Genomic DNA, 17556 nt, shown 5'->3' with positions numbered 1-17556 from the left:
TTTGGCATCAGAACACATCTAATTGTGTGGAATTAAGTCCAGTTAACGCATTGGCAAATAAATTGGTCAGTTAATAACCTCATTGGTGGAGATGGACAGAGGGAAACTTGATACTCCTGTAGACTTTACCCCATCACAGTGAAATGAGAAATGACTTGATGTTAGGCTGTGGATATAGTTGAAAAAGGAGCTAGAACTATTGAAGTGTAAAACTAAAAAGAAGCTTATGACTCTCAGTAGTTATTCTATGCTGGTGCCTATGTTCACAAAAAGTCTATTTTCACTAGATGTTTTACCTTTGTGTCAGGCATTTTTTTTTCCTTTTTTCTTTTCGTATCTAAGAGCATTGTTGGACTGCACACAGAAATATGCCTCTGGTGTGAACAGCTCAACTCATGCATGTAACTTCCACTACATGTCTGTTCTACATTTGGTGTGAACTGCTGTCGCAGTGTCAGAAAGCTTTTACTGGCAAACACTATTCCTCTAGGCTGATGATATTGTTTCCCTGCATTGGCAATATGTTGTCATAATTTAATACGTCTATTATCCCTGTCACAATAAATCATCCAGGAGTTGTTGTTGTTGTTTTTTTTTGACCAATGCAACCATGAACCAGGTGCTGACTCTTTGGCATCTTTGAAACTTTGAAACCCTAGTGATGTCTTAAAAGCTCACTAATAAAAGTGCTGTCTGTCAGACCTTTTTAAAAGCTAAATGGCATTCAACTTATTTGATATGACTCGCATGAATAGTTGCTTTTGTGATTCACTTACTTCAAAGCTTCTTTTCATGTGGTATTTCTCTTATTTTCTCCTATTTTATCCACCCTTTATATCCATCCCAGTGGGGTAGGAGATTGAAAGTCTTCATGGAAATGATATTGAATTTGTGCAATGGAATCAATTGACAGGTTTTTATTTCCTCCAAATGCACCCTTTGCCTTTGTTGCCGAGTATCAGAAAAACAGCGGGTTACATACATGTTCCCAAACGTGTGCAGTCACAAGTGGTTTTGTGTTATTGAATGAAAAATATTGTAATTAGTCTTATTACAGAACAAGTGCAAATGTACAATATGCCTTTCCAAAGAAGCCCTCTGTGTTTTCAGAATCTGTCTCTGGTGTCATTTAATTAGCAAACAACCCGATGGATCGCAACAAATTAGGATAAAGGCAGCTTAATTTTAAAAGTGCATGCTTTTATATTACTCCAGAAAGTGAGGATGTTGTCACTTTGTGAACATTTATAAAACCACATGTAAGGAAAAGGCTGAAAGCTACTTAAAGTTAAAAAAAAATCATGAATTGTTGTTTTGAATTTACTTTCAAACCATTAGAGGTTCTTCCTCAGTGTAACTATTCTAAAAACAGTTTAATCTGTGCCACATTTCCTTTATTTGACATCTGTACCTTCTAGCTAAGCTTCTTTTAGCTGATTCTTTGCATAACTGACCTTCAGCTGATGTTAAAAAGGTATAGTGACACATCAATCAAGGGGACATTACAAGATTGTGCCCTTGGACATGTTAACACTGAAATGATATTAAAGTAAGTCACATGTTCAGGAGTGTGTGTGTGTGTTCAGGCGTTTTAGTCTGTCTACAACACTTCTTATTTTGTCAGTGGCTAATCATACATAATGATCTTAGTCCAACTGGATTATAAGTGTATAACAATTAATCCGAAAGCTCAATAAATTAATTCTCAAATTCCGGTCTTATTTGAATATATTTTCTGACATTGCAGCTTCTAGCACTGTCTTCTGTTTTTAGATACCATCAGTGTGCTTCCGCTTATCTCACATGTTCTCTCAAACCCAAACTCAATTACAGGGAGACCATACTGCCTGTATCACCAGGTTCACAGCCTCAGTACGACCTCTCCACAGCTCGGACAGACTCAAAGTGATGCATGCTCACCCTGACCTCAACCAGACACTAGAGTGACAGCAGTATTACAGACAGACTCCTTCATTCGACATCCTTGAAAACTAGTTAGCAGCCATTTTCTGCCCACAGCCTCTCTGAAATGTTCACAGGGTGACAAATGATTTTATCAATATCTCTTGTCACCCGTGAGCCCCTACTGCCGACACAGCCCTTACTGTGAAACAAGAAAGCTGTCACCCAGTTTGTGAAAATCTGCAAATGCTAAAAGCACACATTAAAGACCCACAGTTGCACACGTACGCAGCTTGTGTGTGTAAAATATGCAGAGGTTTTTGTATATTTTAATTTGAGTCAAAATGTGCACATCTTTACTTGAGTGTGCATTAGTTATGAGTGAGTGCAATAGTTGTGTATGTATGCGTTTTCAATGCCAGCAGACCTAAATGAGGCCCTTGGCACTTGTAGCCAGTGAGGCTAGAAAATGAGTGTGTTTCATTCATCAGGAAACAGTCCAAGGGTCATCCTCTGACAGAGAGGGATGCTGCTGCTTTTGCATTTGCTCTGCATTTTTGTTAAGCTGACCCACGCCTGCATGTCCAACTATGATGTAATAATGCCACATCACACACCACGCTTCGGTGTTCAGTTGACTTTAAGAAGTACCTGACCACTAAAGTCACAAGTGGGGAATGTTTACCTTACAATAACTTTTGCCTTTGATAATATAAAAGGGGAGAAAATGTAATGCTTTCCATGATGTGAAGCTTATTTCCAAGAGTCCACATCTCCTGGCTGTGAACACAGCTGCAGCTACTCTGCCTGACTGATCCATGTGAAGATGGGGCGGGATATAGTTGTTGTTATTATGACTTCACCTGCTTCTGTGGTTAAATCCATTTTAATATGAATATCTCCAGGTGTCCTACTAGTTGAACCTGGACTGAATCTATCAGCTATATATTACCAACACACCACTGGCGTTTTGATACAGAGCCAGCAGAACAATGACTGCACCCACACGACCGCATGAAGTCAATATTTATGTGTTACAACAAGAATCCAATAACCAAAGCACGGCCATGGCCACAGCCAGAATCACCGTGGGAGCTGTATCATTGCAAGGCTGCAGTTTTTGACTTGAGCGAGGCGACCGTCTGTTTCTTCAGCACCAATTTTTGCAAGAGCTGATGAACCAAATTCTACAGTTGGCTTTTTCAATGCAGTGATAAAGACCTTAGTCTGAACATTAGACAGACACAACATTCAAAATTGTCTAGAAAAGAAAAAAAAAACATCTTCTGTGACCTTTTTAAGAGTTTTTGTAAGATAAGCTGTTACTTTAGATAAAATCAGACAGAAGAATGTCTGAACTCTGTGGTACATTATCCATCTTCAATTGCAAAAAAATATATATTTTTAGTTCCCTCAGATCTTCAATTTTCATTGTGCACAATCTCATAAAGTATGTGGAAAATTTGAAGCTGAAGTATGCAACTAACGTGAGACAGCCTATTATGTGAAACCAACAGTGCATGTACAATTGTCTTTTCAACAGAAGACATCTTTTGCCTAGTAGTTAAACTGTGGAAATGAACAATATTAACATATTTATAGACCCAGGGTTTTTTTTAGTAAAGAAAGAAGTAAGTTTTTGACAAGTTAACTTATATGTCTTTAGAAATGTCTGGAAGGGATCCCATTTATTAACATCTGAGTTCCCCAGTTGCCTATATGCTTAAAATGTCAAAATGTCACTTCTTTTTCTCTGCTGTCAAATCTTGGGAAAGAGAGGTCTTTACTCTCCATCTTTCTCTCTTGTTCTATATATGTGTGTGTGTGTGTCTGTGACACTCAAAATACTGTTGAGGTAATGTTAATATTCATATGATCACACATACAGCTCTCCTCAGATGGGCAGCAACCTATTTGCTCTCTCCATTTCTATTTAAACATGTTTTGTTGTCGTCAGAAAGAAAAATCATGGAAACATGTACATTTTTAATGTAAATTCTTTGTTATATCAAACTATTTCTAAAGTCTTTCTCAATGCACATGTATTAGGTTTTATGATAAGAACTGCAAAATACATAGTGTGTTTAAAAAAGGTTTGCTTGTGGTTAAGGTTAAAATTTTATAACTGCAAAACATAAGCATTAGTATTAGTCTTAGTAATAGTATTAATAATAGTCTTAGTATGATGGAATTATCTTTTTTAGCGTATCTTAGATCATTTCCATATGTATGTGCTCATTTTTAAGTATTTTAAGTATTTTTAAGCATTTTAACATTATTTGTCACTGAACACATTTGATAAGCTTATTTATAAGAGCATGCTGGTTTACTCAGTTTTTGTTACATGCATCAGATTCATTTCACCATCTTGTTATAGATGACACAGACAAGCTGTGAGTGAAAGAATGTAAGGCTGTGGGCATGGGAGCAGCTGTCAGTTTGTCTCACTTGGCTAGTTAGCACCAATTCAAAGTATTTGGCTTGTCTGTTTCACTTGAGTGGTTAAAACAAAGACACTGAAAAAGAGCTGCAGTGTGACCATTTTCTTATTTTGTTTTTTTTTTTGTTTGGTTTTTTTGAGTCAGCATGCCTCAACATTACATTTTAAAGTGGCTTAAAGTGCCCTTAACTGCGGAAATACAAGGCACAGTAATAGTGCATATCAAATCATAAATGTCGCTATATACATGTAGCATATATCAGTATTATAAATTATAATCCATCCTGTTATACTCTCTATAGTCCAACAGCTCTCACAATGTAGGATAAAATAATTATGCATGTAACCTACTGGTATTTAAAAAGCCCCTTTCTTGCCTTACTGACACACAAAGTACTTTAGACCACAAGTCACATTGTTAAAAAGCATTCATACAGCACTTCAAGTACTTTATCTGTTCCACATCTCTGGCCAATTTGTAATCTTCAGTTAACCTAACATGTTCACTGTGGGAGAAACCCAGAGTACCCAGAAGAAACCAGCGCAGGCACAAGGTGCACATGCCAGCTTGGCAAAGAAATGCCCAGCTAAGATTCAAACCAGAAACCTTAATGTTGGCAGGCAATGGTGTTAGCCACCCCTGTGCCACCCTAATAATTCTAAATATTCCAGATATTGCTGTTATTTAAATAAAAATTAAATCTAAATTTGGTTAAGGTTACTTTATTTATATCCATATGTAAATTTGCTTTACAGAAAAATGATAGCATTTGGCATCCCTTCACAAACACACACCTATTGAAACCTGACAAAACACATATTTTGTAATTAAACAAAATGAATCAAACCAAAAACAATTCTTATTGAGTTCAGTGACAGCATCAGGGACAAAGCTGCCCTGTCTTTACCCCAATTAGGCTCTAATATAATGTGTATGATTAAATGTGATGAAAGACCACTGGGAAAATGTGACTCTATATCAAAACTATGATCACATGATGAAAATATAAAGACATCTAATCGGTTTATTGTGCTGGCTGGAGAGAAGGAAAAAAGAAGGCTTGTGATGCATGTGGTGGGTATCCCTCCCACACTGGAATCCTTAAAGGATTCTGATTTATATTTGGAGCTGTTGCTGGCATTATCAAGAAGTGGCCTGATTTGATTTATATCTCATTAATCCCTCCTTCTCTTTTTCTCTCTTGCATGTTCTCCTTTCTCTCTTTCTCTACCATACATACCAACATTCCTCTGTCACAGATGTCTCACACTCTGCAATCTTTCATCATCTTTTCTCTTCCATGCAATGTGAAAGCTAAAGCTTCTGTCAGTCACTCTTTACAGAAAAGTTCATAATCAGCAGGCACTCGAGCATTAACTGAGCGTCAGAGGAGTCCACTCTATTTTCCCCACCTTTCAAAGGAATTAATGCATTTCTAAGGAATGAAGACAGGAAGTTCATGCTGTCCATAATAAGAAAGCAGAATAAAATAACTCAGTGGCTTGTGCCAACTAGTCGCAGGCTTATTTTGGGGGGCTTTAGCCCCACTTGAATTTCCTGCAGTGTAACTAAATAATTCAGCCCTTTCTACCCGATTTATAATGTAAAAATATGACAGACTTCAGAATTACAGTAGTCATAAGAAGGGCTACTTAAGACCATGTGGAAACCACTACTAACGTCCCATCCTATCTATTGGAGACATTTTTTTAAATAAACAAAATATGCCATTTTACAGATGGCAGTTAATCTAAAATACTAACCCTGATTTTTATACCCCTTTTTCTCTTGTCATAATTATTTTTATTTAAACATTTTTATATATTTTTTCTCTGATCTTTGAGGACATTGTGCGTTTTTATTTGTTAATTTATTACATAACTCCATTCATTATCTGTGTATTAAATACATTTGTTACAGTTCATGTATATGTAGTGATGGCAGGGCATATGAGCAATACAGTAAAGAACTGGTTAATTGTTCTAGTCTTGAAGATTTTCCTTTATGCCCTTGTGCTCCAAACAGGCCCATTAAGTCCACCTCAGCATCATTTAATTACACTGACCTGATTTTTTTCTTCTTTTTTCTTTTTTTTATTCCAGTGGTGTCCATCATTTTGATGACTATAAATATACTAATGGTATCTCAGCTTACATTGGCCATTGCCCTATTTTGACAGTATGGTAACATACACCAAGTTATGACCCATGAATAAAACGTGCAATAAGGTTGTGAGAAAAGCTGTATTTTGGTCATTTAACATCTCTTGCCTTGTGATAGAAAAAACAGTTCTACAGCAGAGGAGTGGGATGTTTGTAATGTTACACACCATGCAGATCACTAATCCTTGATGGGATTAGAGGAATACCTCTTGGCATGTGCATAAAAGTCCCAACACGTCATTGGCTGTCTAGCACACTTAAAACTGAGGACTGAGGAGTCAGGGAGGACTCCAAAACATGCGCAAATAGAAATGTATGAAGCGGTATGGAGAGGCCCAAGAGGCTGATGTACCTCCATCCCTCTGATGAGGGCTGAATTTAAAGTGCTTGTGGAGTTAGCATGGAGGTCCTGCAAAGGCTCTGTTGATCCTGCACTGTAGGCTTTCGTGCAATTGAATCACACAGGCAGGTAGACGAACATTATTTGGACATCTAGACTGCTTTACTGTCAGAGTATGGATGGCAAGCATAATTTGTCAAATCAGGTCTCATGATTGCCTATACTACTTGTAACAGAGGTACCATCACTGTCTGCCTTAGACAAAGGTTTCTGCTCAATGATGCAGTTCCTCCAAGCGAGCACAGAACTAGAATGGAGCAAGTAGACTGCAGAGGGAGTGCCAGTCTGAGAGCATGGAAGCAAGCATTAGACTCGGGGTGAAAGTCCAGTGGGAAATAAGCGGTCTAGTAACCACTCCACAGGTGGATGCTGCAAAAACTTTTTCATCTTTCATTATTGGCTGCTTGATGAGGCAATAATTTGGAGCAAATACTGCAGAAGCAGCCCTAAGAAGAGCCTGTGTGGAGAACAGGGGCACAAAAGAAAATATTCACAACTCCTCATAACAGTTTCTGTAAAAGCAAGAAATGAATTCACAAATATTGCAGATCTTGCTGTTTAATTGTCTCCACTTCTGTTAAGCAGGGTCGCGCTTTAGTATGTCTGCAAGACAAAGAGACAGCTGGCAGTTCATAATCTGTTAGGACAAAAGTTGAAAATGCTTTCTTTTCTTAATCCTATTTTCCTTATCTCTTTTCATCTAATTCCATCACAGCACTATGTAAATCCAATTTTGCTGCTTTCATTGTCAGTGTGCAGATATATTGTTTTGCTCTGTAAATCAACTTGATCTTTTCTACTGCCACAGTTTGGATTCTGTTCTGCTGATTCATTGTTTATCTTTTATCAAGGTTTGATCTGTTGAAAAGGAGGATGAGTAAATAGTGGAGATACAGGGAGTGAGGAAGTTTTCAGAAGTCTTAACTGAAGCATGTTTTTAGTAGGTCATTATATTCATTCATGGCATTGAAAAGACATTGTTTTCACCTAAAAAGATGTGTATAATAAATATTGCAAAACAAAAATTCAGCTTCATATATTAATATTTTCTTCTTACAGTGTCAATAGAACATCCAAGCATAAATCTTGTATTAAACCCTGTTGTTTTGTGCAAGGTTTTAATTTCGAACAAATTAAAACTGCAACAATGGAATGTGATTTTCAGCCTGGTGTGTGATCTCTGTCACATTTGCTCAGTCCCCCTGTATGAAAACAAATTCTTTTTCCACCCCCAGGCTTTGGCTGCTTGGAATTTGAATTTTGTAATTGAAGAATTAATGGAGTCAGTAATCAAGCAATTAATCAGTAGTTACAGTAATAGCCTCCTCATTCTTAAGTGAAGAGCTTTCTATTGGAGATTAGGCTGTGTGTTGAACACACTGTATGCCTACAGAAACTATGAATATTGCATCCCAACAACACTGCTAATTTTATATTAAAAATGTTGCGTGTGTGTGTATCATTGAGGGGGGGTATAAAGATTTCAGCTGTCTAATGTTACTGCATGTCTTCATTCACACTGCTTTTCCAATTAACACAACAAGAGAAAATCTTCTGGTCTTTTTTACAAGGAAATTGTGCTTTTCCTTCTAAATAGACCAATTGTGTTGAATAAAACATTTTTGAACACTGTAATTTGTTAATATTCTTTCTAAATTTTGATGTTGACTCAGTGACAATTAACAGAGCTGTTCATTTGTGATTAGTTTCTTTAAATATAAAAGATATTTTACTTAATTAATATATAACACATCTCAAAATAACTCTTATCTCAGAGAGCTCTTTCTGTTATTGTTGAAAGATTAAACCTTGTTGTGTGAAAGACATTGTGTTCTGTTACAAAAATGTTTCACATTTCCTGAGCTATTCATAGCCGAACAACACATATTCCACAGTGGATCAGTATTTATCACTGACATTTCACTGGAGGTTGAAAATCTAACAGTATAGTTTACATCTTTTTCTTCATGTTCACATTGATTTTCTGAACATGCTCCAGTTTCCTCCCACATTCAAAAACATTCAGGTCAGGTAGATTAGAGGCTCTATAAATGTTTCCCTTTATCTGTGCTAGCTCTGTGACTCACTTCCGACCTGCCCAGAGTGGTTCCCTGTTTTTCACTTAGATAGTAGTGAGGAAAAAATGGCAATAAAAAAAACATATACTAATGAACTGTATAATAAGCAAAGCAATGAGAAAGTTGTATGACTCAACATAATAAGAGTGTTGTAATTATTGTATTTGAATTAGTTTTTGAACAATGGTGCTGCAATGTAGTCATTAATAATAAGCCGGTAAAGTCCAGAGATGTTATACTGAACATGAAATTAATCAATATGTCAGCAATGTGTCTTTCAATGGGTTTATTATTCCACAGAATGGATATGATTATGTTTAACACTAAAACACACACATACATTGATAGTAGAAAACCAACGGTTTTTTTTTATCTTTTTGTGACAGACACATTTGGCTGAGATATTAATTGACAATGAAGGACATCAGAGCATCAGTAGTATGGCATTTAACTGTACTGACCTTTCACTTATTAAGTAGCTGAATACACATATTGTATAAAACATGTAAGAAAAAATGTATGAAGTGCTTAGTAAAAAAGAAAAAATATTTTGAATGGTCTAATGGTTTAAGGTAAAATGTCTCAGAATTTAGAAGCCAACTTGGGCCCTGGGAATATGAAAAAGGCACTGGTTAGTCAACCTACTGCAAGTTCCTTGAGTAAAGTTTATTTAAAAAAATTTAAAAAATGTAAAGTGTATATTCAGCAGAAAGCAAATAAAGAGAGCCCACTGTTGTAGTGTTGACCTCACTGCTAGTCTACATTTCAGCTGCTTAATGTTCCTGCCTTAACTCACAGTGCTTTTCCAGTTAACATGAAAAGAGAAGAAATATCTCTTAAGCTTAATCTTTTTAAGGAAGTTGTAAATTTAAACAGAGCTGTTAATTTGTGATTTATAAATAAAAAAACAAAAATAAAGAAAAAAAAACAAATGGAGAGGCCACTGTTGTAGTGTTGAACTCATTGCACGTTCTCTAAATCGATATACACACACATATTATATGTGTATATATATATATATATATTCACTTGCTTTCATGCCTTTTGTTTGGTGAATTGTGAGTTGTAATCAGACGTTTCTAGATATCTTGACTCGATTGAAGGACTAGTGGGTGTTGAGCTTCTTATTATTTATGCTCCTCCACACTGAAATATAAATCACAACGCAGCAGTCATGGCTGCTTTTTTCACTTTTTTTCACTCGTTCCCTTCTTCTGCAAACAAACAGCACAGAAATCATTTGTTTTTTCAGGAATTTGGATTATGTGACTGAGATACAAGGACATTGTGCCTGAAAACACATTTCTATATAAGTTCCCAGTTTGTGTCTGGATGTGGTTCATGGTTGCTACAAGACAGTATACCTTTTTTAAGACTATCCTTGTGCTAATAATTCGAAATGGCACGGGATAAACTTAGACTTGTTCACACACTTACCTAATGGGTGTCTTCTCTTTTCTCTTTCTCATTTCATTCCAGTGGGCCAAAATCCTCTTTTAAGAGAGTGAAAGACCAGTCAATGAATTATGAATGTTAAACAAGATGACCTCCTCTCAGCAGCAGCAGATGATGCGAGGTCCTAGGTGGAACCGGGCCTTGTCCGACCCTTTGTTTGTTCTGCTCCTGGCCCTCCAGCTGCTGGTGGTGGCAGGACTGGTTCGCGCTCAGACGTGTCCCTCTGTCTGTTCGTGCAGTAACCAGTTCAGCAAAGTCATCTGCACCCGCAGAGGCTTGCGGGATGTTCCTGATGGCATCTCTACCAACACACGCTACCTGAATCTGCAAGAAAATCTCATTCAAGTCATAAAAGTGGACAGCTTCAAACACCTAAGACATCTAGAGATTCTACAACTGAGCAAAAACCACATACGCAAAATTGAGCTTGGGGCCTTCAATGGACTGGCCAGCCTCAATACCTTGGAGCTATTTGATAACCGCCTCACCACCATCCCAAACGGGGCTTTTGAGTATTTGTCCAAACTAAAAGAGCTTTGGCTAAGGAATAACCCCATAGAGAGCATTACCTCCTATGCTTTCAACAGAGTGCCCTCATTACGAAGGCTGGACCTTGGGGAGCTCAAACGGCTCAACTACATATCTGATGGGGCCTTTGAAGGGCTGAGCAATCTGCGCTACTTAAATCTGGGAATGTGCAATCTGAAGGAAATTCCCAATCTTATTCCCCTAGTGAAGCTGGATGAACTGGAAATGTCAGGAAATCAGCTATCTGTCATCCGGCCTGGTTCATTTAAAGGGCTTATACACTTACAAAAGCTGTGGATGATGCATGCCCAGATCCAGACCATAGAAAGGAATGCTTTTGATGACCTGCAATCACTTGTGGAACTCAATCTGGCCCACAATAACCTTACCCTCTTGCCCCATGATCTATTCACTCCTCTACATCACCTGGAGAGGGTGCACTTACACCACAACCCTTGGAATTGTAACTGTGACATCCTCTGGCTAAGCTGGTGGCTTAAGGAGATGGTACCTGCAAACACCAGCTGCTGTGCCCGCTGCAGTTCACCTCCTCACCATAAGGGACGCTACATTGGTGAGCTGGACCAGAATTACTTTCACTGTTATGCTCCTGTTATTGTGGAGCCTCCCACAGACCTAAATGTAACAGAGGGAAGTGCTGCAGAGTTGAAATGCAGAGCCAGCTCTTTAACCTCAGTGAGCTGGATTACACCCAATGGTTCCATCATGACACACGGTGCGTACAAGGTCAGAATCTCTGTGCTGAATGATGGCACACTGAACTTTACCAATGTTACCATGCAGGACACAGGTACATATACGTGCATGGTGAGTAATTCTGCAGGTAACACAACAGCGTCTGCCACACTCAATGTTTCCTCTACGGAAAGCAGTTTCAGCTACTTTACTACAGTGACAGTGGAGACAATAGAAACCCCGCATAATGAAGGCTTCACCACTACTGTCCAACAGAAGGTTGGCCCCACACCCTCTGCTGGTACATGGGAGTCTATCTCACCAATCTCTACAACAACCACCACCGTCCAAACCGCACTCTCCACACGTGCCACAGAGAAGACTTATACAATTCCCGTAACAGAGGTGGGTGGTGAGGGATTGCAGAATGGCTTGGATGAGGTAATGAAGACAACCAAGATCATCATTGGCTGCTTTGTTGCAATCACACTCATGGCAGCTGTCATGCTTATTATCTTCTATAAGATGCGCAAACAACACCACCAGCAGAATCACCATGCACCCACACGCACTATTGAGATCATCAATGTGGACGAGGATTGTGTAACAGGAGGCCCAGGCATGGAGGGCCACCTTACTCTGCCTCCTCTTGAGCACGAGCACCTCAACCACTATAACACCTATAAGACTGCATACAACCATGCCTCCACAATCAATTCTATACACAGCTCAGCGCACGAACCTTTGTTAATCCGGGCCAGCTCAAAAGACAATGTACAAGAGACCCAAATCTAATACTTTTGTGAGACATTTTAAAACTGATGAAATTACTTACAGGCATTATTGACAGAACTTTACTGACCTTTGGTTGCGAGGACTGCGGCTGACGCTCGGAATGACAGACTTGTGTTTGGCAAATCAGCGACTAGCAATGTTAATTCAGTGACTTTGGGAATTAGAGTATGTCTACTGTTTCAAAAAGTGTCTTTACAAAGCAGAAGTTATTTATTTAAGAAAAAAATGTTGTGGTTAAATCAAGAAAACTGTATTCTGCAATTATTTTTTCAACACTTAATTCATGTGGGTTTTTTTCTTCTTTTTTCCTCGCATATCACAAAATTGGTTTACTAATATACTTTCAACTTCTTTCAAAGATGTGTCAAAAAACATGAAACAAAGTATTGTTCCTTTATTGTTCTTTTTTTGGCATAGCTGCCGATTTTCGATCAGATGACACGGTAACCTCATTTTCCCCATTTATCAAAGAATCCTAGAGCACATTAGTGATTTTCTCAGCTGTGGATTAATTGATGAAATCTTTTGTGACCATCTCTAACTGAGATGAATTAAACACTTGTTCATCATTTTGGAGTGAGTGACAGTGATGGAATCTGATCATTATTCACCGTTTAATTATCTGTCACATACATTAGGCACTCTGCGCTGTCATCAATAGGCTGAGGACCTGAAAAGAGGGAAATGCATCCATTTCTGCTACTGTAAAAGTTGAAGCTCACTGCTAGAAGGACAGTTTTGTTAAATTAAATACTGTTGATCTATATGTCTTTGTGTTTCTATTGTATATGTAAAATTTAAAATGATCCCTGATCTCAAATTTGTCTTGACAAATCTCATTATTATAGAAAGCATATAATAAATTGCATTAAGAACCATTGAAATTCTGAAGGTCATGCTACAGAAGCAGCATTAACACGTACTTTAGAAAGAACATAATTATGACTGGAGAGGATGGGAATAATGCCTGTACAGATGTACATGACCTCAAATTCTGGCAAACACCCACTGCCTCAGAATATTTCCAGTGTATCATGGCTTCACCTTTACCTTGCAGTGCTGTGTAGTGTTGCATATGAAGATGATTGCTTTGAAGCCCCATTTTCATGCTGGGACCCCTTACCTCATCTGCAGTACTGCAGGAGTGCTGTCAGAAGTAGACTGATGAGCGGAAGAAAGAGCTTAAACCCTTTATACAGCTGTCTGAGCACATTGCCTGTCATCTTTGTGCCATATTTCCACATGGGCAGTGCCTGGCAGTCCCAGATTCACACCCTGCTCCCGCCAACCACAGAACTTGTCCCTGAGTGGCAAGGCTTAGCTGCAAGAGGCTTATGCGGTGAACGTGTGGGATCGGGCATCAACCAGATGTTTGGGTTGCACCTGACTCTGTCCATCGTTAGTGACAACACAATTTACATTTTAATTGATGTGCCCGTGGGCTTTGGATGGGCACAGCTCTGCTGCCATCCATACCCTGGAAAGCATTTCAAAGTCCCAAATGTAATGAATGGTGCCAAGCACCATAAATGCAGTGGTTATGCAGACATTTGAGATGGCACAGGTTTATTTTTAGCAAGTTGACTGTGGTTTTTATTCAACAGAAAAATTTGCAAAAAAAGTTAGGCCACTCAAATTCTTAATTCAGTTTGTTTTTGTTTTGTTTTTTTGTTTTGTTTTGTTTTTTACACTTGCAGTAATGCAATCCAGAAAGGAATGCCTCTATTACAGATGATGTCATGTGCTTTCTGTGGATTCACCATGCATATCATTCAAGTAAAAGCTGGTACTCCACTGACAATTTGAAACATTTGTCCTCTATTAGTTCAAAACATGTCTGGAAAACAATATGAAAACAGTCCACTGCTGTGGTCACTTTTAGATGAATGGTGGCAATAGGTGTTTTAAGTTCTGAAAGCTATTCAGAATAATGATTTAAGAAGTGAAAGATTTTCTGTGGGCTTTTCTTCAAAATCATTTACATATTTTACAGAAAATATAGCAAAAAACACAGTTTTCCTGTCAAGATAACAAGCAGCAATGTCTATAGGTCCGCACGTTACACCACCTGTTTCACAAACACATGGGCTACCACAGGTTAAAAAACAAACAAACAAAAAACCCCACTGTCTACTATACAAGCTTGTATACTATACAAGCCTCATTCAAAACTTCCACAAAGCCAAGCAAAATAAACCAGTTTTTACAGAAGTTTTAAAAGAATTCACTCTCATTCAAGTGGTTATGTGTCACTATGAATAAAGGCAAATTAACAAAACGGCTTTAACCGGACATAAGTGCAAACCTTTTACAGCCAATACAGATTTTAGCTTAAATTGAAAAAAAGAATAAAATGCTGCACCCCTTAGCTTAATGCATAGAGTATGGAGATTAAATGAGATACAGTGTTAGTTTGCCTCAGAACAATATGATCTATGCTTGATTCACACAGAGTTTTTATTACCTGGGATACCTGATATATGTATTACAGTTGCACAGATTATATATTTTAATTAATTCATAATCTGTAGTGTAAAAAAAACACACACACGCACTCCAGCACTCCACACACACACACACACACACACACACACACACGCACACACACACACACACACACCCTATAATGCAGAGTATATTTAAGAATATTAATTATATTAAAGTAATTTTATTTTCACTGCTTTTTTTCTCTGCCAGATAAGGAATTATGGAGGTTTAAGATGAGCACCATTTGAAATGCAAGTGGTTATTGCATCTAGTGTTTCAAGGTGTTTTGATAACCAAGACAGTTCTGATGTGCTGTGTACAGCACAGATGTGGGGAATACTGTAGATTCCTAAATAAAATGAGGTCACCGGGTAATATTAGTCCAGATTTAATGAATGATTCCCTTTAATTTTTTTTTTCAACAACTGGACAGGATTCACCCCATAATTGCCCTTATGTGGAGACTGGCACATTTGTAAACCATATTGTGCGTGTGTGTGTGTGTGTGTGTGTGTGTGTGTGTGTGTGTGTGTGTGTGTGTGTGTGTGTGTGTGTGTGAGTCATTCTCTGTTTCAGTTCATACTGGTAGGCAGGGGATCACGATTCTCCTCAGTTTATGTTGAGAGTGTAACCATCTTTCCCTTCTGCCTTTAGTTGGAGGTAAACTGTCTGAAAATTTCAATGGTAACTTTGTTGCATTTTAGTCAAGCTGTCTCATGTGTGTAAGATATCTAAAATATTTTTGTCAATATTCCTTTTTTTCACATCCTTTTCTTTTTCTGAGAAGGAATGCTGTTCTAGTGGTAGATTTATATAAAATACATTTTGAGAATAAAATATAACAAAAACAAAAATTTTTAAATTTTGATTTTACATGTGCCAACAACCTGTTCGAAAAGTGAAAAAAAAAAAGATAAATATGTTGTAAAAGAATAAGAGATCGATTTTCATGTAAGCATTCTTTCATGACCTTTAAAAGATACGGAGATCGATTATAGAGACCAGTTTGTAGTTCATACACAAAATATGGTTCAAATAAACTATTGTTGTTTTTCTGTATTGTCTGATCCTTGTTTTCAACCTCTGTATTTATTACAGATATCATAGTTGATGTGAATATTTACCCTTTTTCTCCATCTGAAAAAAAACTATACATACATAGTTGTCCAGGAAAAACTCACAGGGCTAAATATACAAAATCATATATAAAATTTCTCACATCCTGTCAGTAATTTCTGAGGGAAAAAAGGAATTTCAAAGACAAAGCAAACAAACTTTTGGTAAATATCAGTGTTCTTTAGTCCTAGTTAGTTCTCAGCCATGGTACTAGCTTGCATGCTATATAAACAGGACTGATAATTAAATTTATATCATTTATTTGGCACTGGATTACTTAGTAGCTTAACATTACAAACTAAGCAAATGGAGAACTAATAAAACCATATTAGTGAAAAAATATCTTATCTAAAGCAAAGCACAAGGCAAACACGATGATTGTATTTTTCTAATTCAATTCTCCATTATCTGCATCCACGGGACATTGTTCCAGTTGATAATCAGCCAAGTAAAGTCAGATTCTGAATCTTGATATGACTGATGGAAAGTCATATGAGGAGGTGAAAACTAATAGTCATAAGTTGTTAACAAATGAAATAGCTACAACATCAAGCTGGGGCTTTCGAGCAGTTTTGCTGAGAACAAGAACATTCAATGTTATTTAAAAAAATGAAAAAATAAATGCATCAGACGCTTGCTTGCTATTTTTGGATATGTAGAGAAGATGCCGCTGATTGATTACAGTGAAGGACCTGGGCTAGATTCAACCCCAAACTTCCATGGTAAGGATCAGGCCCAACTGAAATGTGTGGCCGTAAAAACAAACGATAACTTAGAAGAACGTTATTTGATTCTAAGATATAAATTGCACAATAGATTCCAGCCAGGTATGAGTAAAGGAACCACAAATTGGCAGTCAAAAAAGCAGACCAAAAAAATGAATGGCAACCAAAGAAAATGCATTTTAATAAATGAAGATTCACAATAATTGAAGAATTTACATAATGCGAGTAATGACATAATTTGAATGTCATTAAAAATATTTGCTACTTGCACCCAAGACTTCCAACTGCCACTAAATAGAAATGGAAGGGGGGTGTTAAATACATTTAGAGAAACTATAATGTTTTACTAAAAGTTACAGATAGTTGACATATAACATTCAAATGCCCCACTAACAGTTTTTTATGTATTGTATGAGGCACACATGAAAAACAAACTGAATTTTGCTTGTCCAAGCAGGGGTTTTGATTTAATGTAGCATTCAAGTGTAAATATAGTTTGCTGGCAGTGTCAGTCAAACTTAATAGAAAAATGAAAACGTCTGTGTCCTGTGGAAATCCAAATCTATTTAAATTAATATATGCGAAATAAGCAACTAAACTGCATGAAAACTATCAATCTGAACCTTTAAATCTGTAATCATAATTGGAAACTGCTAAATGGAATTGTTCCAAAACATGTTTTTACCCCAAAGTGAAAATATGGGTGTTGCATTATTCTCACAAATAACATATTTTAATTTATTTACTTTTTATTTATTTTAAAGGTTGAAT

The 17556-nt window shown here is 37.3% G+C and overlaps 1 protein-coding gene across 3 annotated transcripts in view; it reads left to right on the top strand.

The window, feature by feature from the left end:
• Nucleotides 1-15943, top strand: part of lrrc4ca (leucine rich repeat containing 4C, genome duplicate a) — a 142394-nt gene extending 126451 nt beyond the window's left edge. For all 3 annotated transcript variants that reach the window (XM_063479957.1, XM_063479956.1, XM_063479955.1), the window contains exon 3: nt 10463-15943. In XM_063479957.1, the coding sequence (XP_063336027.1) occupies nt 10514-12457 (1944 nt within the window). In that variant the 5' untranslated portion in view covers nt 10463-10513 and the 3' untranslated portion in view covers nt 12458-15943. The remainder of the gene's footprint in view (nt 1-10462) is intronic.
• The last annotated feature ends 1613 nt before the right edge of the window (nt 15944-17556 follow it).

This window comes from Pelmatolapia mariae, linkage group LG7 (assembly GCF_036321145.2).
Source record: "Pelmatolapia mariae isolate MD_Pm_ZW linkage group LG7, Pm_UMD_F_2, whole genome shotgun sequence".
Classification (NCBI taxonomy): Eukaryota; Metazoa; Chordata; class Actinopteri; order Cichliformes; family Cichlidae; genus Pelmatolapia; species Pelmatolapia mariae.
The sequence above is the reverse complement of the archived record's forward strand: the minus strand, read 5'-3'. Positions and strand labels throughout refer to the sequence as shown.